The sequence below is a fragment of the Notolabrus celidotus genome, chromosome 22 (assembly GCF_009762535.1).
Source record: "Notolabrus celidotus isolate fNotCel1 chromosome 22, fNotCel1.pri, whole genome shotgun sequence".
In the NCBI taxonomy this organism is placed as follows: domain Eukaryota; kingdom Metazoa; phylum Chordata; class Actinopteri; order Labriformes; family Labridae; genus Notolabrus; species Notolabrus celidotus.
In genome coordinates this window covers 28976314-29002098 of record NC_048293.1, presented here as the reverse complement: position 1 = coordinate 29002098, position 25785 = coordinate 28976314, and the positions used below count along the sequence as shown (strand labels likewise).

Sequence of the window (25785 nt, the reverse complement as noted above, 5' to 3'; positions counted from 1 at the left end):
GGATTTCTCCAGTAGATTGTTTTAGCCAGCAGCCATGAAACAGGCTGTAATGGCTGCAATGTAATCTTTTGCTGCAAATGTGCCAGAAGAAAGTATGTCCAAGTATGGGACAATCTTTTGCATATAAGGTCCTTAATGACATATAAATACAGAGGGTTTAAGGATTGTAGCTGTGAAGTTTTTCAGCCAGCAACATCAAAACAGGCTGTAATGGCTGTGATGTAATCCTTTGGTGCAAACATGCTGGATTAAAGGACGTCAAAGTTTGCCCTAATTTTATGGCATATTGTTTCCTTATTGACTTATAAACACAAAGAGTGTTTCGGCCAGCAGCAGTGAAACAGGCTGTAACAGCTGCAATGTAATCCTTTGGGGAAGCCGTACTAGATAAAAGTCCAAGTTTGGGTGAATTTTTTGCATATCGGGTCCTTAATTACTTGTAACAAACAGTTTAAGGACTCCTGCTGTGGAGAGTTTAGGTCAGGAACAGTGTAACAGGCTGTAATGGCTGTAATGTAATCCTTTGCTGCAAATGTGCCAAAAGAAAGTACGTCCAAGTATGGGACAATCTTTTGCATATAAGGTCCTTAATGACATATAAATACAGAGGGTTTAAGGATTGTAGCTGTGAAGTTTTTCAGCCAGCAACATCAAAACAGGCTTTTGCTGCAAATGTGCAAATGTGCCATACGTCCACTGAGCTTGGCCATACATTTTCATGTATTACAGCCTAAAGGACTTGTAAGCACAAATGTTTTAGGGATTTCTCCAGTAGATTGTTTTAGCCAGCAGCCATGAAACAGGCTGTAATGGCTGCAATGTATTCTTTTGCTGCAAATGTGCCAAAAGAAAGTACGTCCAAGTATGGGACAATCTCTTGCATATAAGGTCCTTAATGACATATAAATACAGAGGGTTTAAGGATTGTGGCTGTGAAGTTTTTCAGCCAGCAACATCAAAACAGGCTGTAATGGCTGTGATGTAATCCTTTGGTGCAAACATGCTGGATTAAAGGACGTCAAAGTTTGCCCTAATTTTATGGCATATTGTTTCCTTATTGACTTATAAACACAAAGAGTGTTTCGGCCAGCAGCAGTGAAACAGGCTGTAACGGCTGCAATGTAATCCTTTGGGGAAGCCGTACTAGATAAAAGTCCAAGTTTGGGTGAATTTTTTGCATATCGGGTCCTTAATTACTTGTAACAAACAGTTTAAGGACTCCTGCTGTGGAGAGTTTAGGTCAGGAACAGTGTAACAGGCTGTAATGGCTGTAATGTAATCCTTTGTGGCAAACATGCTGGATTAAAGGACGTCCAAGTTTGGGTGATTTTTTTGCATATAAGGTCCCTAAACACTTGTATATACCTAGAGTTTAAAGAAGTTTGCTGTGTGGTGTTTCAGCCCACAGCGGTGATACAGGCCGTAATGGCTGCAATATTTTGCTGCAAATGTGCCAGATGAGAGCATGTCCACTGAGCTTGGCCATACGTTTTCATATATTAGAGTCTTAAAGCACAAATGTTTTAGGGATTTCTCCAGTAGATTGTTTCAGCCAGCAGCCTTGAAACAGGCTGTAATGTCTGTAATGTTCATACAAAGACTATCTACTAAAAGTTCATATTTTTGTCCCAAAATTATAGAAACAATCCCTGCAGATAGACTGTCTTGTGAATGAGTGATGTGCTTTTTCATAAGGAAATACAGACTTTACCTTGCTCACTTTGGATGCTCCAGATCCAGAACACAGAAGTGTAAGTATCTCAGTTGGGCAGTTTCATGCAACACAAACTGAACAGTAAAGGGAGTCTTTCACTGATAACTGTGTGTTCTGCAGGGGGGAATAACTGGATTTGTCAAGGGGGTCTGATGGCTTTGAAAAGCGATGTTTACGCTTTTTTCTGATTTGTAAAAAAATATTCCCACCTGAACAAAACAGTCTCTCTGCAAGGATCCTTTCTATAATGCTGTCAGACTCTCAAAATGTCAATCTGAGCCTGTCCACTAAGGACTACGCTGCAGCCATTACAGCCTGTTTCACGGCTGCAGGCTGAAACAAACTACAGGAGTGAATCCAAAACTGTTTGCACCTTTTCACGTCTCAGAAAAAAAGCTCCTGACTCAAAGATACACCCCTCCATGTTTTCAGGTAGACTCATAAATGTGTTTTGTATCTCAGACACAAAGAGGAGAGAATCCTGGATTCTGTGAGCCACGATTGAGACTCTGTTTTACTGTGTCTCCTGACCTTCCTCTGAATGTTTTATTGGAAAGATGAGAGGAGACGCTGCAGACAGAAGACGGCCCCCCGAGGTGTTTTAATCAAGGGTCCTGCCCGGAGACCTCCAGACAGCCAATCAGGTACGTTTATATTCATATTTTTAGTGGACTGGAAAATACTGCCGGGGTAAGAGACGTGAAGGGTGTGACATGTCACTGGCGGTGAAATCAGTGCTGGTATGTTGTGTTCAGGTGTTGTCCCAGATAGCAAATAGTTCCCCTGCAAGAAAGTCCTGGCAGCAGCATGACCATCCCACATCCCTGACAGAAACACAAAGAGGTAAAAATCCTGCTGCCTCTTCTGTCGTTCAGTGTTCCAGATTTCTTCACATCCAATCAAGGAAAATCAAGATCAAGATCTCTAATATTTATTCCTAAAGTATCACACAATGGTGCATTTCCTAAAACACAACTCTCATGTAACTGTCAAAGCACAGCCTGGTTTTAGGACCTCCTGATTGCAGCTTTCCCTTTGCTGTTGATGTGATTCTGTTGGCGTCTTCAGGCGGAGATCTTCAGCAGGTCTTGGAGCAGTTTGTGGCTAGGATGAGATTCAGCACCTCCAAGTATGAGGCCATGGTTCTCTGCTGGAAAACAAAGGATGGCTCCTTCCTAGTGGAGAGTGAGTCCTCACACCACCTGGAGGAGTTCGAAATGAGATCTTTGAGTGGGTTGGTGCTGCATCAGTAGGAGTGCCGACGATGTACCTTTGAACCAGCTGTTGATCTACGTTCCCACCCTCACTCACAGTCATGAGCTTTGTGTAGTGGCCAAAAGAAAGAGCTGACAGGTACAAGGTGTATGGGCCCAGCTTTAGAGATAGGGTCAGGAGCTTGGACAGCCATTGAGAGCTTGTAGTAGAGCTGCTACTCCCGAGCATCGGAAGGAGACAGTTGAGGTGGTTCCGGCATCTGACGAGGATGCCTCCCGGACGCCTCCCGTTAAAGGTCGTCCAGGTGCATCCAAATAAGAGGAGGTCCCTTGAGTGGACCCAGAGGTCACTGTGGGGATTATAGAGCCTGTTAAGCCTGGGATCCTCCAGGAGGAGCTGGAAATGTTGGGATGTCTGGGTTGACGTGCTTGGCTTGATGCTACCACAACTGATCCGCAGCAAAGTAGAAGACAAGGGATGATTGGATGAACAGTTGTACTGATGACTGGTTACACATCCATGAGTCTACATGTTGAGGACCGGACAATCATGATGTGACTGCTGTGAAATGTTAAATTGGTTAGCAACCTCCCCCCTTTTCTTGAGTGAAGAGAAAGCAGAGAGCAGAGTCTGTAGAGACATGTTAGGAAGATAATATGGGAGGTAGAACCCTCTTTGGGTTTCCCTCACCCCTTTCAGACCAGGCTGCATGCTCTGCCTTCCCCTGCTCCCTTAATTCCACGACACAAACACTCAGCTTTTATCAAACACGATGAAAAGATAACTGCATGCATCTCTCTTGGATCCAGGCCTCTTTCACTTTTATTACCTTCCACTCCTCCTTCTGGCTTGTATCAGCTCTCCTCCCCCTCTTCCTCACCCCCTCACCCCCTCCTCCTCCTCCTCCTCCTCCTCCTCCTCTGCAGTAATAAGAGCAGAGAGGTCAGTCAGTCGACCCTCTGAGGCCGCCCAGCCAACTTTAAATATTTCACACTATTTTAAATGAGCGCACATGAATCATAGATCACAGGCAGCGCTGGCGTGTGTGTGTCAGTGTGTGTGTGTGTGTGTCAGTCAGTGTGTGTGTGTGTGTGGAGGTGCTCGGACCTGAAGCTCCTTCTAATAACCTCTGGCTGTCCGTCTCAGTGAGGAGGTCTGATGTGGAATTTAGATCGGACAGCGTCAGGCGTAACGAGCAGCCTTTCATCATCGGGCCGTGATGGACGGATGATGAAACAAAGCGTTAGAGATGAAACCTCACAGAGTTTTTATTTTTTCATCCCTCTGCACTTTCTCAGGAGCTGATCTCCCTGATTCCCAACATGCACCAGGAGTCAAAACATCACAAAAAAATCTGTACAAGTGTTTTAGAGACACGGCGTCGCTTCTGGAGACACGATGTGACGTTTAAGTTCCCAAAGAGAAGTCAGACGTTTAATCATCGCGCTGGGATCTTATCTAAGACCAGCAGTAATTCTGTGCACTTGAAGTTGCATTGTGGAATCATTTCAGGGGTGTACATCTGTGGAGGAGTAACTCTCAGTGAAGCCAACTTAGGATAAAACTCTGGAGGGGTGAAGAAGAAGTTCATATGAAGTGAAGATGAAGCTACAGTGAGATGAGTAAACAGTTGTTCCACAGGTGACATGCACGACTTAAGGAGGTATAAAAGGTGTGTTGAAAACCCAGAACAAAGACCTTACACGATATGCATGATACATTAGGGTTAGGGTTAGGGTTAGGTTAGGGTTAGGGTTAGGGTTAGGGTTAGGTTAGGTTAGGGTTAGGTTAGGGTTAGGGTTAGGGTTAGGTTAGGGTTAGGGTTAGGGTTAGGTTAGGGTTAGGGTTAGGGTTAGGGTTAGGGTTAGGTTAGGGTTAGGTTAGGGTTAGGGTTAGGTTAGGGTTAGGGTTAGGGTTAGGGTTAGGTTAGGGTTAGGTTAGGGTTAGGGTTAGGGTTAGGTTAGGGTTAGGGTTAGGTAAGGGTTAGGGTTAGGGTTAGGGTAGGGTTAGGGTTAGGGTTAGGATAGGGTTAGGGTTAGGTTAGGGTTAGGGTTAGGTTAGGGTTAGGGTTAGGGTTAGGTTAGGGTTAGGGTTAGGGTTAGGTTAGGGTTAGGGTTAGGTTAGGGTTAGGGTTAGGGTTAGGTTAGGGTTAGGGTTAGGGTTAGGGTTAGGTTAGGGTTAGGGTTAGGGTTAGGGTTAGGGTTAGGGTTAGGTAGGGTTAGGGTTAGGGTTAGGGTTAGGGTTAGGGTTAGGATAGGGTTAGGGTTAGGTTAGGGTTAGGGTTAGGGTTAGGATAGGGTTAGGGTTAGGGTTAGGTTAGGGTTAGGTTAGGGTTAGGGTTAGGTTAGGGTTAGGGTTAGGGTTAGGTTAGGGTTAGGGTTAGGTTAGGGTTAGGTTAGGGTTAGGGTTAGGTTAGGGTTAGGTTAGGGTTAGGGTTAGGTTAGGGTTAGGTTAGGGTTAGAGTTAGGGTTAGGGTTAGGGTTAGGTTAGGGTTAGGGTTAGGGTTAGGTTAGGGTTAGGGTTAGGGTTGTGCAACTTTGAATGTGTGTGTAACCCACATAAAGTATGTTAAAGGAAGATAAAGATAAGATATACTTCTTTTGTTACAGCAGCTTACAACACGGGACAGGGGAATACAACAATTGTACTTACATAGTTAAAAATATAATAACAATAAGAATCAGAAATACTTTATTTATCCTAGGAGGGATATTCACTTGTTACAGAATGCTCTTAAACATAGGATGAAAAAAGTCAAAATATTAATAGAAAGAAGGAATAAAATAATACAACAGCAAGATGCAGGATTAGATTTTTGTCCAGACAGCTCTGATGTTTCTGCAAACATAGCATACACTAGCAATCCCCAGCAGTCTGTTTGCTTTGTATCTAAAGGTGGAAATGTCCTGCTGAAGTTATCAGCCTTCATACAGTCGTTGTGTATTGATCCTCTTTAAAAAAGCTGATTCACTTTGAAATATACTTTAAACTTAAAACACCTTCCTGATAGCTGAATGTAATATGAGACCACGTTCTTAACAATGTTGTTTTCATCCCTAGTTTGGTCTTCTGTTGACCCACCTGGAGAAATAGATGGCGGTCCTTCCCACCTGGATCTACAGACCAACACCAGAGATACCCTCGACAGTTTCTGCAGCACTGTCCGGTGTGGTAAGCCCAATATTGCAAATACCCCACACTCAGCCCAATATGCTCTTCCCCCCTTGCACACACACACTGAACTGAGACTTTGAACACGACAGACCTCCCTTTATATTTTGTGATCCCAGGATCTGTGGAACCTTTTTGACTTATTGCTCTTTTGACTGATTCAACATGTCTCCTCAACATTTCTTGGAGTGGCTGCTGTAAAGCATATTGTCCTTAAATATCCATGTGTGTGATTTAAACTGTCATTTATACTCTGAACATTGATGTGGAGTAAGAAACTTGAATTTAAGAGTGATATATAAAACTCAGGTTTAAAGGGTGCATCTGAGAAACACATTTATAATTGTGGTTAAATTGATTTGATGACTGTTGATGTTCCTGTTTGTATGTGAACACCTCTGACCTACAGGTCCATCAAACATCTTACTGAAGACTCTTCTTCTAAACCCCTCGGTGAAAGTGGTGCAGTTTTTTCTCTTCATGCAGGATTTGTTGTTCCTGCAGGAACCCCTCACAGACCCCAGACTAGACTTTGTGACTCTCCTCCTAACGGTCTCCCTCCTGCAGGCTGCAGCTGGTGTCGCCCGCTCGCTCCAAACGGACCGCTGTGGGAGGAGACTTGTTGCCAGGTCTGATGTGAGAGCCAGCGGGGGAGGTGGGGGAGACGAGGGGTGAGTGAGCCCCGCTTGTTAGTAAAAATACAGCTCTGCTGTTAACCTGCCAACCCCGGGAGCACAGAGGGGCTGAGGGGGTCGACTGGTTGGTGATTTTATCTGTGAGTGAGTTGTGTTCAGGTGACGTTTTCAGCACCACGGAGCTGTCCGCGGAGCTGTCCATGGTGCTGAAGAGGATCACAGATTTTCATCTTTCTCCCTTCGTCTCTACGTTGAACAACATTTCCTAAACTCTGCACAGATCTCATTCCTACACTTCCTGATGACTGTGTTTGTTTTCTGGGTTTCAGGGCGGGACTTGTCTGCATGGATCTTCCTTTTTGACGAACTTCCTGGTTCATATATCTGCAGGACAGTTTGTGAGGTGAGAGGTTTGCAGCAGCGGTGACAGACTCAACAGTTGTGTGATGAAGCCTCTGTGGTAGCTCATCTTCCTCTCACTCTCTGTTCCTCCACAGACCAAGGGGACACCTCTGAGAGTCACCGGTGGAGCTGCAGAGACATCTAGTGGCTGAACATGGGAACTACAGGAGGTTTAAAGCCTTGCATCTCCTCAGTCTGCAGCTCCACTCTCTGTGGAAACACCTGTGAAGGTTGGTCTCTGTAATCTGATGTTTTAATCCTGCAGCTGCAGAGTCTGAAGTTCAGGGCATGCTGGTGTTTTAGGACTTTAATGCAGTTGAGATTTTGACTCCTGCAGGATCTTTGTTTGAGTATTTTAACGTCTAAATGAATGCAGATTTAAAAGTTGTCTCCATCCTGACTTGATCTGAGTTTTTTCACGTGGAGAAAATATCCCTTAACTCTAAAAATAAATCTGTTAAATGAATGAATTTGCAAACATTTAAAGGAAACAGCTCTTTTAAAGATTTGTGTGTTTTTTGTGTTTTTGCAGCTTTAATGATCTTCCCTCCTCAGGGTTCCTCTGCAGACTTGACAGAGTGACGCTTCAGGAGTTTCTGCAGCCGGAGGAACACAAGATCAACAAAGAGCATCAGGTGTGTGAGAACTTCTGCTTTAGTTATATGTCAGGACTCAAGCCGGGTTATTTAGAGATCAAAACATTATTTCATTTTAACTCTAACATGGTTAAGGAAAGTTTAAATGCTAGTTTAAAATAATCTGAATGGTTTCTAGCTCATTAAAGAACGGCGTTCCCAAACCGTTCAGCCCGTGACCCCCCCTGTCCCTCAGAGTGATTTAATGTGTCTTCATTTAGCTGGTCTGCAGAAAGTGACCCTCCCTATAAGAGCATGTGTCTGTGTTTCTGCTACTGATGCTTTAGATAATTAACTGTTCACTAACCCTAAACTTAGGAGTCATCTGGAGACAAAGAAAGGCAGAAAACTCATTACACTTTGTCTGAGTTCACAGTAAAAAATGACTTAAATTCCCAGACATTTTTTAAAACACATTCAGTATTTTCATCCATTATCAGACAAAACTAAAGTAAAACTGGGACTTTAAATGCAGCACAGTGAAAGATAAGGTGCTCCTGAATAAAATGATGTATGGCACTTGATGCTGAGTGCTTCAACAGGTTAGAAAAACAAGATAAATACAGGAGAGTCTGGCGCCCCTGAAAATGGTCTGGGTCTTTAAAGGTTAAATGTTCCACTTTTTGGGACTTCAGGGCTTCGTAAGAGAGTACTTCAATGTCTGTGAAAATTAAACAACAACAGATATGAGAACACAAGATCTTGAAACTTGAACTTTATGTTCTCCTCTTCTGGAAGTAGTTCCTAAAATAATATAGACTGTAACTTCTTTTAATTCTTTGGAACGAACACAAACAAAACCGATGAGTCTTTCCTTTAAAGGTGACATATCACGCTTTTTTCATCATTGGTCTAAGAGGTCCCCAAAACTTTAAAGTTTATTGCTCATAAAAACACTTTGAAATCAGATTCTGGTCTGCCTGTAAACCCCTCTTTTTCAGCCCTGCTCAGAACAGGCTGTTTTCTGTGTCTGTGCCTTTAAATGAGAATGAGCTCTCTGACCACGCCCCCTTCAGGAAGTGGGTGTGGCCTCCTCGGCTGTCCAGCACGTTGATCTAATGTTTACATGTTGGCTGAATATACACGGCTGCTCACAGACCCGCGTTACTTCAACCCTCTGAATCTGATCCAGAATCTGATCCTGACGGAGAGGCGCCTGCAGCAGGACCTTTCTGAACCATTGGTCACAGATTTAGTGTTTCTTGTTGTTTTATTTGTCAGCATGTCGACGTGTGTCTTGGTACACAGCGACCAACATGTAGCTATGTGGCTATGCTAACTAGCGCTAGCACTTATGCATGAAAACTAGAAATCCTCCACTAGATCTTCAAATCTGCAGACGTGGGGAGTCAAAGCGACCTTTGTGTTTATTAAGACAGCCTACAACTAGCATGCCTCCCTCCTAAGCTCCTTGTTAGCACACATGTGTGCAGGGAATGAAAAACGGAGGAGGGGTTGAGTTGTATTTTATACAGTCTATGGGCTGAACAAGCTCCGAGCTCTGACTTCCTGTTACAGACCGGATGGCGTTGTGACGTATGAAAAACACTGAAAACTGAAACGGCTGGTTTCAGCACACATTTACAGAAAGGTGGAGAAATCAGAACAGGGGCAGAATGGAGTCTTTGACTGTTCAGGGGGTTTGTAGACAGGGACACAGATTTCAGGGAGAGAACCATTAAAGAGTCCATTCTGTATGATATGTCACCTTTAAGTGTCCTCTCTGAATCATGGACACAGAAACGTTTAATAATGACTCTGAGTTCTTTGTTGTAGAAGTTTTTTATTCAACATGTCTGTTAACACTCTGTGATAATCAGGAGCGTTCACACACCACACCTTGTTTTTGAGAGTAACGCCGTAACGCTCTCCTCCTGAAACAACAGATTTAAAGTCTGCTTTTCTTTCAGGACTCAATAACGTCTCCAAAGAGCCGTTTGAACCCGGCATCAATTATTCATCCACCGCTCCCGTACGCCCGCTCTGTGACAGCCGCTTCACACGCCAAGCGACAAATCTGCTGCATCAGTGGAATCTGTCTCCTTCTTCGTCCTTCCTCATGCAGCGTTTCACAGAGCGCTGGCGGCCATTTTTTACAATCAGGAACACAAAAACTCAGTCGAGTGAAACACAGATTCAGACTTAACAAACGGATCCCCCCAAAAATAAGAGAAGTCACCTCTTTATGTCACGTGAAGAACATCTAACAGCTCAGATCAGCCGCCAAACAAATGACATCATCACTTAAAGTTGCCTTAAATCCAATATTTCAAACACTTAAAGGCCCTTATTCACCAAACTGAAGGATCTCTTATGATAAAGTAAAGATTTCAGTGTGCAGCATTCACTTTATTATAGCAGGTGCAATGTGCTGCTTTGTCCACAGGGGGCGCCAAATCCAACACACTGAAGCGTCCTCTCAGGAGCTTTAATTTGATATCTTTCCATAAAGTAAACATGGGTAAAAAGTGGCGCACTGGCCCTTTAAGGCTGATAATTAGACATTCAAAGCTCACAGTCTTTCTTTGACTTAATGTGATATTTTGAAGCTCTGAGGTTAAACTTTGAAGATATGAAAGCTCCTACACGTTGGTCAGGGTGTTCTCAGACTTCATGAACCCTCAGTCACATTAATGTTCCTCTTCAAACACAAACTCCTCCCAGTTTGTTCCACAGATCCAGAAAGACATCAAACATATACAGCATGAAATATCTCAGCTAACACAGTCTGTAAGTAAGTCTCTCTGTAAACTGTTGGCCTCCTTTTCAAGGCTTTAAAGGTGCAGTCCGCTCTTCCTCGTCTCAGCAGAGCTCTCAGAAGTCCTCGTGTAGACCAGCGGGGGGGAAAGTCCCAAGCATGCTGTAGATTGACTTCATCACGAGTCAGGCTGCAGCGCTGCAGGCTGGAGGTTCTCACGAGCCTCGCTGCTGAAAGGAAGCGGGTTTTGGGGAAACGCAGGAAACCCCCCTCAAAACTTTGTGTTTGTGGTTTCTTCTTTCAGCCTCTCAGGAGCTGTGAAGGTGAGGAGGAGTCCTGCTGCCGTCCTCTCCTGCAGGTTTAGAGAATCAAACATCAGGCGATGACGACGATGATCAGCTGGAGGTGCCTTCATGCTGCAGAGTGGACGCTGAAACACAGAACACACACACACACACACACACACACAGGGTTAATGTTTGTGTCTGAATGAAAGCATGAACACATGGAAGCATGAATCTGTGCGTCATGGCGACAGGACAAGGGAACGAGCATGCTCAGAACGACCGGAGCTAATTTAAAGCTGAATGAACGTATACATGATGTAAGCAGACACTTACTTCAGATTGAAGTTTCATTCAGAATGATCATTTTCATTCTGAATTATTTACAAGGTCATTTTAATCTTTTTAAAGAGGATTTAATTTTTGTTCTGAATTCAAGAGGAATTTAAAGTCTCATGGAAACATACACACTGTTTGAACATGTTTACCTGCAGAGTGAATAAAATGTGTTTGTATAAGCATGTCTGAATGTTTCTATGAACAGGTTTGAATAAAAGTATATATGAAGAAATGTTTCATTTGTCATATTTTCAAAAAAGGTCATGTTATAGTGTGTCGTTTTTTCATGAATGAAAAAAAAACATAATTTGTGATTAGGGTTAGGGTTAGGGTTGTGATTAGGGTTAGGGTTGTGATTAGGGTTAGGGTTAGGGTTAGGGTTGTGATTAGGGTTAGGGTTGTGATTAGGGTTAGGGTTAGGGTTAGGGTTAGGGTTGTGATTAGGGTTAGGGTTGTGATTAGGGTTAGGGTTGTGATTAGGATTAGGGTTAAGGTTAGGGTTGTGATTAGGGTTAGGGTTAGGGTTGGGATTAGGGTTAAGGTTAGGGTTGTGATTAGGGTTAGGGTTAGGGTTGTGATTAGGGTTAGGGTTGTGATTAGGGTTAGGGTTAGGGTTGTGATTAGGGTTAGGGTTGTGATTAGGGTTAGGGTTAGGGTTGTGATTAGGGTTAGGGTTGTGATTAGGGTTAGGGTTAGGGTTGTGATTAGGGTTAGGGTTGTGATTAGGGTTAGGGTTAGGGTTGTGATTAGGGTTAGGGTTGTGATTAGGGTTAGGGTTGTGATTAGGGTTAGGGTTAGGGTTAGGGTTGTGATTAGGGTTAGGGTTAGGGTTAGGGTTGTGATTAGGGTTAGGGTTAGGGTTGTGATTAGGGTTAGGGTTGTGATTAGGGTTAGGGTTAGGGTTAGGGTTGTGATTAGGGTTAGGGTTGTGATTAGGGTTAGGGTTGTGATTAGGGTTAGGGTTGTGATTAGGGTTAGGGTTAGGGTTGTGATTAGGGTTAGGGTTAGGGTTAGGGTTGTGATTAGGGTTAGGGTTGTGATTAGGGTTAGGGTTGTGATTAGGGTTAGGGTTAGGGTTAGGGTTGTGATTAGAGTTAGGGTTAGGGTTAGGGTTGTGATTAGGGTTAGGGTTAGGGTTGTGATTAGGGTTAGGGTTGTGATTAGGGTTAGGGTTGTGATTAGGATTAGGGTTAGGGTTAGGGTTGTGATTAGGGTTAGGGTTAGGGTTGTGATTAGGGTTAGGGTTGTGATTAGGGTTTGGGTTAGGGTTAGGGTTGTGATTAGGGTTAGGGTTGTGATTAGGGTTAGGGTTAGGGTTGTGATTAGGGTTAGGGTTAGGGTTGTGATTAGGGTTAGGGTTGTGATTAGGGTTAGGGTTGTGATTAGGGTTAGGGTTAGGGTTAGGGTTGTGATTAGGGTTAGGGTTAGGGTTGTGATTAGGGTTAGGGTTGTGATTAGGGTTAGGGTTAGGGTTAGGGTTGTGATTAGGGTTAGGGTTGTGATTAGGGTTAGGGTTGTGATTAGGGTTAGGGTTGTGATTAGGGTTAGGGTTGTGATTAGGGTTAGGGTTGTGATTAGGGTTAGGGTTAGGGTTAGGGTTGTGATTAGGGTTAGGGTTGTGATTAGGGTTAGGGTTGTGATTAGGGTTGGGGTTGTGATTAGGGTTAGGGTTGTGATTAGGGTTAGGGTTGTGATTAGGGTTAGGGTTAGGGTTGTGATTAGGGTTAGGGTTAGGGTTGTGATTAGGGTTAGGGTTAGGGTTGTGATTAGGGTTAGGGTTAGGGTTAGGGTTAGGGTTAGGGTTGTGATTAGGGTTAGGGTTAGGGTTAGGGTTAGGGTTGTGGTTAGGTGAGGGGAAGCGAACCTGTCCCCCGTAACGGGGGGCAGGAGGTGCACGGTCCTTCCCCCAAGGTGCCCCACCCCACCCGCCCCAAGTCGGCCGGGGCCGGTATGGTGGTGGTCTACGGTCATCGTGGTCAGTACGGTACTGGGGGCGACCACCCCTCTTCCCATACCGTACTTCCTGCCACTCACCATGAGCCGAGCTCATGGTGACGCTTTTATCGTTTTTAAACTATATAATTTTTTTGTCTTTTTTGTTATTTTTTATATTTTTTAATATATCTTCTATTATTTTTTAATTTTTTAAATGTTTTTCTGAACTTCTTATCAAAAAATGAAATCCAAAATAAAATAATGCAATTAAAATTAAATTGCAAGAGTTTTTAAACAAAATTTAATTCCCTAAAACTAAATTAATTTATGCCCACGCGCAACGTTTCGACCCCTTGGGTCTTCTTCAGGCCAGGGCATAAAGTGCTAAAATGAATGCAAGCAAAATGGAGCAGTTCTCCTATAAAAGGCCAGAGCAAAAGTGAGAAAGGCTCTCCCTTTCCTTTTAATTTTATGGGCCTTTCTAAAAAGGCAAATGTACCACAAGTTTATTTTATGCATTAACCAACTTGCTTTAACCCAGTAATGTTAACCCCATAGTTGCCAACTGTTTTTAATTTCTATTACTATAATGAATTAATGAAATAAATACATTAATTATTTATAAGCTATTTTTAAAGACTATTAATATATGGACATAACTCAAATTAATTTATATATTTGTTTATTATATTTAAAATTATTAGTTAATATCAAATTTAGTATTGGGGGTGGGGTTAGGGTTAGGGTTAGGGTTAGGGTAAGGGTTAGGGTTAGGGTTAGGAAAGGTTGGGGTTAGGAAAGGTTAGGGTTAGGGTTAGGGTTAGGGTTAAGGTTAGGGTTAAGGTTAGGGTTAGGGTTAGGAAAGGTTAGGGTTAGGGTTAGGGTTAGGGTTAGGGTTAGGGTTAAGGTTAGGGTTAGGGTTAGGAAAGGTTAGGGTTAGGGTTAGGGTTAGGGTTAGGAAAGGTTAGGGTTAGGGTTAGGAAAGGTTAGGGTTAGGGTTAGGGTTAGGGTTAAGGTTAGGGTTAGGGTTAGGAAAGGTTAGGGTTAGGGTTAGGGTTAGGAAAGGTTAGGGTTAGGGTTAGGGTTAGGGTTAAGGTTAGGGTTAGGGTTAGGAAAGGTTAGGGTTAGGGTTAGGGTTAGGGTTAGTAGGGTTAGGAAAGGTTAGGGTTAGGGTTAGGGTTAGGGTTAGGGTTAGGAAAGGTTAGGGTTAGGGTTAGGGTTAGGAAAGGTTAGGGTTAGGGTTAGGGTTAGGGTTAGTAGGGTTAGGAAAGGTTAGGGTTGGGAAAGGTTCGGGTTAGGGTTAGGGTTAGGGTTAGGGTTAGGTATGGGGATACGGTTCCGGTTAGGACCCAAGGTTCGGGTTAAGGTTAGGGTTAGGGTTAGGAAAGGTTAGGGTTAGGAAAGGTTCGGGTTAGGGTTAGGGTTAGGAAAGGTTAGGGTTAGGAAAGGTTAGGGTTAGGAAAGGTTAGGGTTAGGTACGGGGATACGATTCGGGTTAGGACCCAAGGTTCGGGTTAGGGTTAGGGTTAGGGCTAGGGTTAGCACCAATCCTAACCCATTTATGTTTTTATGAAATATTGAAATTAATTGTATTTAATATTTAGTCCTAATGGTTTTTTTGTTTGTAACCGATATATCCATCTTCTCTCCATGTTTTTGCGTTCTTTGTCTGTCCAGTTAGAGTTGTGTTGAATAACTGCTATTTTAACTGCCTGCATGCCATGTGAAATAAAATGTGAAACTAAGGGAGTACTCATTTCTTTTTTGTTTGTAATATTATATCTATGTTGCCACATCCTTGTGCGTATTGCATTTTTAGTTTCTCCAATGTATTGTTTTCCACATTTGGTACAAAAAATAATATAGATACAGTTCTTGGTTTGTGGCGTAAATTCCCCGGTGATTCTAAAAAGTGTTTTGTCAACTTTGTTCCTTATGAATTTTAGATTGTGAAAATATCCTGGTTCTAATGTAGTGTGGGTTTGTTGTAGTGGTCTAATTTTTGCTCTCACCAAGAAATCCTTCAAGGTTTTATTTTTCCTATATGCAGAAATAATATTATGATTTTTTAATAGTGTGTTATCCTCCAGGAATTCTTGAAAATTGTTTTTAAACCTCCTATTTAAATGTTTACTCATTGTCGAGTAACGGGTTATTAGAGGAATAAAACTTTTGTCTGATTTTTGTTTTTGTTCCTTATATGATTTTAAACATCTTCTCAAAAATGATCTGGAATATCCTCTTTTTCTCAAGGCTCCAAATAAAATTTTTACTGATGTCCAAAAATCTTCTTTTTTAGTACAAATTCTATGAAATCGCAACAATTGTGACTTAACTAAACCTTTAAAGGTATGTTGTGGGTGAAAACTATTTTTGTAAAGCAAAGAATGTGTATCTGTTTCTTTAAAAAAAACTTTAATATCCAAATGTCCAGTCTCGTCAAAAGATGGTCCTTTAAAGACTGTTGTGTCTAAAAAATCTATAGAGTCCTTATTAACTATGTGCTTTAATTTTATTGAGGGGTCATGGTTATTTAAAATTTTAATAAATTCCTCAAACTCAAGACTTGAATGACACCAAATCCCCCAAATGTCATCCAAATATCTGAAGTAATGGAGAGGCTTCTTGGGACATTTTCCCAGAGCCTCTCTTTCCCAATTTGCCATGAAAATATTAGCATAGGCGGGGGCAAATTTCTTGCCCATCGCTGTTCCTTTTGTCTGTAGAAAATATTCCCCATTAAACAAAAAGTCATTTCGAGTCAAGTTTATTTCTAAAAGTTTTACCAATTCTGTATCCGGTCGATCTTTATTTGGGTATTGTTTGAAAATGTTTTTAACAACTTCTAGTCCTGCTTTAATGTCTATATTTGTGTACAAACTATCTACATCTATGCTGAAAAACACTGAATTATGAGGACATTGTAAACCTTTGATGATCTCAATAAAATGATAAGTGTCTTTAATATATGAGGGGTGTAAAACTGATAATGGGGTTAGAAAGTAATCAATATACTCAGCCGTTTGATACGTCTCACTACCGCAATCTGAGACTATTGGTCTGCCCGGAGGTATTTCAAATGGAACAGTCCATTTTTTTGGATCTTTATGAATCTTGGGCAATATATAGAATCGACGTTCTCTGGGTTCTCTATCACCTTTTAAATACTCTACTTGTTTTTTATTAATGAACTTTTTAACTTTTAATGTATCTATAATGTTATGAACTATTGGAACAGTTTTTAAATACATTGGTTCGTCTAACTTTTTATAGTAGGTTTTATCCTTTAATTGACGTTGAACTTCTGTAATGTATTGATCCCGTCCCATTATCACCACTGAACTTCCTTTGTCTGCAGGTTTGATTATTATATGTTTGTTTTTCCATAGTTCTGTCAGTGCTTCAACTTCTTCCTGTAATAAATTTGGTCTTTCCCTATGAAATTTGAAATATTTGTTAAAGTCATTGTTGTCCTTGTTACATAACAAAATTATTTCCTCAGGTAATTTTCCTTCAGGTGGTGTCCACGTGGATTTTGGTGTAAAAGGTAACGGTTTTCCTCCTATACTATCCTTAAAGTATGCTGCTAGTTTTATTTTCCTATGATAATTTTGAACATCTAACTGTAATTGGTTTTTCTGATTTTTACCAAGATCAATAGTTGGAATAAAAGTTAAACCCCTATTTAAAAGATCCAGCTGGGCTTTAGTTGGAATAAAGTTTTTTGTCAAAATTATGACATTCTGTGCTGAAAGGGGCTGTACCCCTTCAAGCCCCTCTTTTACAAGGCTTATGGGGCTTGTAAGTTTAACTTGGTGCCCCAATGGACAAGCATTGCCTGCGCTGTTGCTTTAGTCCAATGGACATTGTCCGTATCCGTCTGGAACTTGGACTTGTCCAAAGCATCCAGGTATGGCATGTTCTTGAGGATGTGGGAATTGAGCATCTGCAGATTCAGTTGTTCCTCGCTGGGTAAACAAACCGAATAGTTGATCAGTGGGATCCAAATCTCAGAGTATGGAAACTTGGCTTTGGCCATTCTTACTGCTGCTTGCATTTGCTTAATGGTAGTCTCCTTGGCTTTCTGTGTTCTGCTGTTCAAACCAAATGAAAGCACCAGTTTCTCCACTACCACCTGACTTGTAGCTCTTGACAGGATGGCATGGGCATGGCGGAATGTGGCCCCCGGATAACTGTCAATCTGCAGATCTGACATGGGATGCATTGGGAATCTGGACAGATTTGAATCCCCAATGATCACCCACTTTTTTGTCACATTCAAGTCCCAATCCATCAACTTCCGATCTGTGTTGATGTGTCTTTTAGGTCTATAAACCTGGGGTTTGGGTGTGGAAGTAGGACTCCCCATCACCCCTTCTGGAATTGTGTCATCCCCATCTATCTTGTCTTCCTGTGTTGGAACAGGATTCTGATGGACTTGCGCTGTTATCTGTATAGCTGCAGGTACAACTCCTGGAGATAAGTTAAGTGGACTAGCTGGAGAGTGTCCCTTCAATGACCTTGTCACTCTCTGTTCCTTTGGAGAACCCCGAAAAGGGTATGGGGGATCAGGACCCTCTTCCTCATCTGACTCTTCCACTATATTTGAAATGTGGTCAGCTTCCTGGTCAGGTACGGCTACTTCCCAAAACCCTGCCTGGGACGGACTTAGACCCAGTCTCTGGGTTCTGGGGGATGTTTGTACTGTCCCTTGTTTGTGTTGTGGTTGCGGAGTTACGCTTCTGTCCACAGCATTAGGTTTTGGGTCCATGGGAAGTTCCACTATCTCATCCATGAGATGCAGTTTGGAAGCCTTTTCTCCTTTATGTCCTCTCCTTGTAGTGACTGGAGTGAGTCCCTCTGGTTGTTTTGGAGCCTCCTTTTCACCCACAGCCAAGGGCTCAGATGAACCTTCTCTCTCAGTCATTTTTGGGACTTCTAGGCAAGCTGCAACCAAGGCCTCTGCATGGTCAATCACATCCTGTTTGATGCGAGGAAGGTTTTTACGGACCCATCTATTGGCCACGACAAATGCAGATCTCCAGTCTGCATCCAAATCTGTTGCGAGATCTGCTTGCATGTTCTCCAACTCAGCTTGATAATGGTCTTGGAGAATGATCAGTGTGTTGTGTCCCCAGTTCTTTGCATTTCCCACTACCATGTCCACCGTTTTCGGATTAGGATTTGCTGGCTTGATCATGTTAGCCAACACATCCACCATACGTAAGATCATGTGTGGTTCTTGTTTCCCAGTCTCAGGGGTCACATTTTGCAAGTGATGCACCATTTTGATGAGTTTATGCAATTTACGAACCGTTTTCCCCAAACTTAGGGTCAGTGGGAGTGGTTCGCTGAGTCCCCTTAGCAGAGAAATCTCTACCTTGTTGTTTGTTGCGTCTCATCTCTTGACCGTTAGGGCCGTAGTCTGATTTTCCAGTATCCCACTTGGGATTACCCTGGCGCACCACCGAGGCATAAGACTGAGATTGTTGTCTCCAGTATCGTGTTGGAGGGCGGGAAGGAGCAGAAAACCCAGGAGGAGGCACAGGCCGGTTAGGTGAGGGGAAGCGAACCTGTCCCCCGTAACGGGGGGCAGGAGGTGCACGGTCCTTCCCCCAAGGTGCCCCACCCCACCCGCCCCAAGTCGGCCGGGGCCGGTATGGTGGTGGTCTACGGTCATCGTGGTCAGTACGGTACTGGGGGCGACCACCCCTCTTCCCATACCGTACTTCCTGCCACTCACCATGAGCCGAGCTCATGGTGACGCTTTTATCGTTTTTAAACTATATAATTTTTTTGTCTTTTTTGTTATTTTTTATATTTTTTAATATATTTTTTATTATTTTTTATTATTTTTTTTTTTTTAGTGTTTTTCTGAACTTTTTATCAAAAAATGAAATCCAAAATAAAATAATGCAATTAAAATTAAATTGCAAGAGTTTTTAAACAAAATTTAATTCCCTAAAACTAAATTAATTTATGCCCACGCGCAACGTTTCGACCCCTTGGGTCTTCTTCAGGCCAGGGCATAAAGTGCTAAAATGAATGCAAGCAAAATGGAGCAGTTCTCCTATAAAAGGCCAGAGCAAAAGTGAGAAAGGCTCTCCCTTTCCTTTTAATTTTATGGGCCTTTCTAAAAAGGCAAATGTACCACAAGTTTATTTTATGCATTTAACCAACTTGCTTTAACCCAGTAATGTTAACCCCATAGTTGCCAACTGTTTTTAATTTCTATTACTATAATGAATTAATGAAATAAATACATTAATTATTTATAAGCTATTTTTAAAGACTATTAATATATGGACATAACTCAAATTAATTTATATATTTGTTTATTATATTTAAAATTATTAGTTAATATCAAATTTAGTATTGGGGGTGGGGTTAGGGGTTAGGGTTAGGGTTGTGATTAGGGTTAGGGTTAGGGTTAGGGTTGTGATTAGGGTTAGGGTTGTGATTAGGGTTAGGGTTGTGATTAGGGTTAGGGTTAGGGTTAGGGTTGTGATTAGGGTTAGGGTTAGGGGTTAGGGTTGTGATTAGGGTTAGGGTTAGGGTTGTGATTAGGGTTAGGGTTAGGGTTAGGGGTTAGGGTTGTGATTAGGGTTAGGGTTAGGGTTAGGGTTGTGATTAGGGCTAGGGTTAGGGTTGTGATTAGGGTTAGGGTTGTGATTAGGGTTAGGGTTAGGGTTGTGATTAGGGTTAGGGTTAGGGTTAGGGTTTGGGTTGTGATTAGGGTTAGGGTTGTGATTAGGGTTAGGGTTAGAATTAGGGTTGTGATTAGGGTTTGGGTTAGGGTTGTGATTAGGGTTAGGGTTGTGATTAGGGTTAGGGTTAGGGTTGTGATTAGGGTTAGGGTTAGGGTTAGGGTTGTGATTAGGGTTAGGGTTAGGGTTGTGATTAGGGTTAGGGTTAGGGTTGTGATTAGGGTTAGGGTTGTGATTAGGGTTTGGGTTAGGGTTAGGGTTGTGATTAGGGTTAGGGTTAGGGTTGTGATTAGGGTTAGGGTTGTGATTAGGGTTAGGGTTGTGATTAGGGTTAGGGTTAGGGTTAGGGTTGTGATTAGGGTTAGGGTTGTGATTAGGGTTAGGGTTGTGATTAGGGTTAGGGTTGTGATTAGGGTTAGGGTTGTGATTAGGGTTAGGGTTAGGGTTGTGATTAGGGTTAGGGTTAGGGTTGTGATTAGGGTTAGGGTTAGGGTTGTGATTAGGGTTAGGGTTGTGATTAGGGTTTGGGTTAGGGTTAGGGTTGTGATTAGGGTTAGGGTTAGGGTTGTGATTAGGGTTAGGGTTAGGGTTAGGGTTGTGATTAGGGTTAGGGTTGTGATTAGGGTTTGGGTTAGGGTTAGGGTTGTGATTAGGGTTAGGGTTAGGGTTGTGATTAGGGTTAGGGTTAGGGTTAGGGTTGTAATTAGGGTTTGGGTTAGGGTTAGGGTTAGGGTTAGGGTTGTGATTAGGGTTAGGGTTAGGGTTGTTATTAGGGTTAGGGTTAGGGTTGTGATTAGGGTTAGGGTTGTGATTAGGGTTAGGGTTGTGATTAGGGTTAGGGTTAGGGTTAGGGTTGTGATTAGGGTTAGGGTTGTGATTAGGGTTAGGGTTAGGGTTGTGATTAGGGTTAGGGTTAGGGTTGTGATTAGGGTTAGGGTTAGGGTTGTGATTAGGGTTAGGGTTGTGATTAGGGTTAGGGTTGTGATTAGGGTTAGGGTTGTGATTAGGGTTAGGGTTAGGGTTGTGATTAGGGTTAGGGTTAGGGTTGTGATTAGGGTTAGGGTTCGGGTCGTGATTAGGGTTAGGGTTAGGGTTGTGATTAGGGTTAGGGTTAGGGTTGTGATTAGGGTTAGGGTTAGGGTTGTGATTAGGGTTAGGGTTGTGATTAGGGTTACGGTTAGGGTTGTGATTAGGGTTAGGGTTTGGGTTAGGGTTGTGATTAGGGTTAGGGTTAGGGTTAGGGTTGTGATTAGGGTTAGGGTTCAGGGTTGTGATTAGGGTTAGGGTTCAGGGTTAGGGTTGTGATTAGGGTTAGGGTTCAGGGTTGTGATTAGGGTTAGGGTTAGGGTTAGGGTTGTGATTAGGGTTAGGGTTCAGGGTTGTGATTAGGGTTAGGGTTAGGGTTAGGGTTCAGGGTTAGGGTTGTGATTAGGGATTAGATTAGGGCTAGGGTTAGGGTTAGGGTTAGGGTTGTGATTAGGGTTAGGGTTCAGGGTTAGGGTTGTGATTAGGGTTAGGGTTCAGGGTTGTGATTAGGGTTAGGGTTCAGGGTTAGGGTTGTGATTAGGGTTAGGGTTCAGGGTTGTGATTAGGGTTAGGGTTAGGGTTAGGGTTCAGGGTTAGGGTTCAGGGTTAGGGTTGTGATTAGGGTTAGGGTTAGGGTTAGGGTTATAACATGACCTTTTTTGTATATTATGTAAACTATGAATGAATGTACAAATTAATGTATGAGTGAATGGATGTTTGTAAGAATGTCTGAATGAAAGTATGCATGACTGTAAGTATGTTTGAATTTAAGTATGAATGAATTAATGTACAAATAGATGAATGTATGAGTACATGAATGTTGTCACACACACATTTATATAAACAAACATGAATTCATTCATGATGGTTGTTTATGAGTGTTGTTTATATCTTGGTTGTATTAATTCAAGTTAACATGTTTGAATATATTCCTCTCCGTCTTGTTTAAAGCCTGAATCATCTTCTGTCACTCCAACAGTCTTTTAGTATTTGTGATGAACCATAAAGCATCTTCACATTGATGGTGTGTGTTTTCTTACCTGTCAAGTCTTTGAAGCGTCTCTTGGCCTCAGCTCTCTCCTTAGAGTCAAAATACCAAACTGTGATGGCGTACCTGAAACACAAACATCACTCATTTAACATCTCTGATCACATTCTTCAATAGACTTTTGAGTTTGTATTGTTTTTTATATGAAATGTGTAAAGCTGTATTTTGTGCAGTAAAACCTAAACCCAAGTCTTTATAAAGGCATCAGCCATCATAAAGAGGAGTGGATAACATCAAAAATCAACTCATGAATGTTCTCATGTTGTTACACATCCTCACCAGCAGAGGGCGCCAACTATCTGTAGATCTTATACATCTGTTCTCAGTTTACTTTGACCTTTTCATGTCCCATCACTAGACTTTAACTCTTCCTTCATATTAAGGAGGTGGATCTCAGACACAGCCAAATATCTCAAGAGATGCAGTCAGAGGTCAGAGGTCAGAGGTCAGAGGTCAGAGGTCAGCTGATTGGCTGTTTACCTGGTGGCGTAGGAAGGCTGCACCTCGTGGGGGTTCCTGCGGTCGGACCAGAAGAAGAGCAGCCTGTCGAAGAGCGGCTGGATGTCGGCCACGTAGGATTTCCCCTCTGGGAAGATTCGGAGGATTCCCCCGTGCTCCTGATCAACAACAACAACAACAACAACAACAACAGCTGATTACTTATGGTGTCATTATTTCAAAATAAAAATAAAACTCACCAAAAAAAAAATACATTTCTAAGATAATAAAACACTAACATATTAAACCATTACAAGACAATAAGATGCTATACTTAAAATAAATAAATAAACAAAATAAAATAAATAAAAAGTGACAAAAATGTGAACTAGATAATAAATAAAGTTATCAGTTAAAAGTGAGACTGAAGAGGTCCGTCTTGAATTAGCTTTTAAAAATATTGATGCTCTATAAGTCATTTGAAACCCAAACATATGAAAGAATTAACTTAACTTTCAAACACTGTCAACAACTTAAAACACATTAAAATATATAAAAAAAGAAGGGCTCTTATTTTGAAATCCAGTTGTAAATGTTTCATTCTTTCAATTTAAAATCCAGATTCAGGAAGAAACTGAGCATGGTGACACATTTCAAGAAGTCCTGATCATGTCTTCTGATTATATTAAGTCAGAAATAGCATCAATATAACATCAGATATTCTTAATTTGTTTAAATAGAACAAACAGGAAGTCAGACAGTAACACCTGTGACCAGGTAAAAGGTCAAAGATCAGAGATCAGAGCGAGGACTGAATGAATCTGTGATGAACAGATGTCCCTGAACGCACCTTGGGGTTCCAGTCCTTGTTGAGGTAGTAGATGCAGGTGATGCAGCGTCCGTCGGAGTTCGGGTTGTCCACGTGTTTGACGTAACCCGCCCCGTTCCCAGGGTAGCACGCCACCATGGCCTGAGGACAGACGACAGACAGACAGCTGATTAAAAACACGATCATGTGACACAAACAGAGTTCATGTTTTCATCACTCCTGTGACTCTGAAGCATCCAACAACAGGAGCTCTGTGAGCAAACACTGGATGATGACAGAGGTATGCTGACAGACCAGATTACAGGCACTTCCTGTGTGTCTCTTTGTGTGTGTGTGTGTGTGTGTGTGTGTGTAGGAGGATGATTTGCTAATATTTCTTGTGTATATCAGGGGTGTGTGTGTGTGTTGTGGTTCAGTGTGTGTACGTCTTCAGCTGCACGTCCACATGGTCATGCTTGCACGCCTGAGTGAGTGAGGACGACAGGTCAGACCGCTAACGTGGATTTATGGTGTTTCTTCTTCTTCTGCTTATTTAATGTGTGTAGCAGGGAGAGCACTCTAACAGCTGATTAAGACTCTTCCTCTGGAGTTTATTCTCTTTATTTTGTTCTGATCTTTTTTAATCTTTGCAGAAGAAACAAAACTTGTTCGTGTGATTTAAAAATTATGAAACAGAAACTGTTAAAATATTTTATAATGGTTTTGTTTGATTTTGAGGTTCATGAAGGGGTATGGTTGTTGATCTCAGAAACTCCTCACAGGAGCTTTAATGTTCCTAATTTATCCTTTTCACTTTTTTTAAATTTTCCTTTTTTCATGTCGTCCTCTTAAACCTTTTATTGTCCCTTTAATACTTCATTTACTTATCCATTTTTATTTATTTGTTTATTTATTTATTTATAATATTTACCCTTAAAAACCCTCTTAAACAATGATGTACTTCATTCTGTTTCATTTGTTCTTTTTAACCTCTTGCATTGTATTCTGTTTTTGTTATAATTCCTCCTCTCTGTCTGTTAAAAGTTTACTTTGTTATTTGAACCATGCTTTGTTTGTCAAAGCCCTTAGTAAACCTTTGTTTTTAAAGGTTCTATATAAATAAAGTTATTATTATCATTATTATTTATAGAGAGCTGTGCAGAAGCATCACCAGGCTACCTGATATAAAAAGTTTAAACATATCAACAACAATAGAAGAATATCCCAACTCCTCTGATTGAATAAAAAAAGCAGAAACACGTTTTGACCTGAATTCACTGGAAACGTTTTTCCACACGAGGAACCCGCCTCCTCCCTCCCCGGTGACCCCGACAGGAAGCGGCAGCAGACAATCAGACATGAGTTTCTGTGTCAAAGTCAACAAAAGACTCAAACTGTGGATTTCCTTCCAGCAACAACAAACAGCTGATCCTCTGGGAGGTTACTCCAGGTCGTTCAACGGCCACAGCGTCAGATCAGAGACGACACCGGCTCTCTCTGTTTGCATCTTTTAACCACTACAACAAACTCATCACTCAGGTGGTTTTAAAGCAGGGCCCGGTCTGCATGTTTTGGGGTCTAACTTAACTTAAAAGATCTGGTGGATTGATTCAGCCTGCAGCAAACAGGCTGTAAAGACTGCAACGTGATGGTGCAAACGTGAAAAACCACATTCACACACACACTCCAGAACTTCTTGTTTTTGTGTCTGTTAGACTCAGATTGTTATCTTTAGTGTCTGACAACTTTACAGACATTATTCCTTAAGACAGGCGTGTCCAAAGTGGGCCAATAGCAGCCCAAGGTCCATTTATTCATGGCCCCAAGCCTCCATCTTAAAATGTGTTATTTATAGCACAGAAATTAATCACCTTCTGAATCATCTGTACATTTGCAGTTTCTTTAAAGAGCACAAACAAAACTAAAGTCAATCCAGAAACGTCTCACAAAGCTTCATATGGACGACCTCTCTAAAGCCAAAGCTCTGGGAATTCTGCAAGAATATAATTAGTAGGAAACACAAACTCTTAAAGCTGACAGGTTTTCAAATTAATGTTTTCATCATGATGTGAAAATGTTCTTTATGAACACTAAAAGTTCAGAGGGCACAAAAGAGGACACAAGACAAGATCTAAATTATGAAATTGTGCAGAAAAGGCAAAATTTGGTGAATAAAAATTGTTCAGAACTCAGGACAAGAATTATTTTGTGATAAAATATTGTCTGCTGGTCAGAAAAGTCTTAAAAACAACATGAAATAGAAGTGTGATGAAATCCAGATCCTGATCCTGCCACAGAAAAATAATGAGAATATTTTTCCCACATTGCCCGACTAATGAAAAACATTTTCCTCCAGAAGAAGATAAAGTTTGATCATGTTTACATGGCTTGTGGAGAACTGAGGACTACCTAGTTACAACTTTAAGATTCCTAAGTCTCAGTAGGAGCCACTGGCCCTGAGGTATTCTGACATCATCAAATGTGGCCCTCTTTGAAAAAAGTTTGGACACCCTGCCTTAAGAGTTCAGCCTGTTTGTTTATTTTTACAAAGAGAATCAACTTTTAAAAGCCTCCAAACTCCTCTGAAAAAAGGAGTAATTGCGCTTTTGGCTCACAGGAGTTGATGGTCACTTCACTGGCTGCTTTTGTAGTGATATTTCTTTGCAGATTTATATTTAAGTGGATGCAAACTAGCTTTTTATAACTCCAAAGTCACGTGACATGAACAAA

At 41.8% G+C, this 25785-nt stretch overlaps 1 protein-coding gene across 2 annotated transcripts in view; it reads right to left on the bottom strand.

Annotated features, from left to right (window-relative positions):
* Window positions 1-9538: 9538 nt before the first annotated feature.
* Window positions 9539-25785, bottom strand: part of egln3 (egl-9 family hypoxia-inducible factor 3) — a 36772-nt gene continuing 20525 nt past the window's right edge. For both annotated transcript variants that reach the window (XM_034675959.1, XM_034675958.1), the window contains exons 4-7: window positions 23098-23217; window positions 22290-22426; window positions 21802-21875; window positions 9539-10900 (exon numbers count right to left, since the gene is read on the bottom strand). In XM_034675959.1, the coding sequence (XP_034531850.1) occupies window positions 10866-10900; window positions 21802-21875; window positions 22290-22426; window positions 23098-23217 (366 nt within the window). In that variant the 3' untranslated portion in view covers window positions 9539-10865. The remainder of the gene's footprint in view (window positions 10901-21801; window positions 21876-22289; window positions 22427-23097; window positions 23218-25785) is intronic.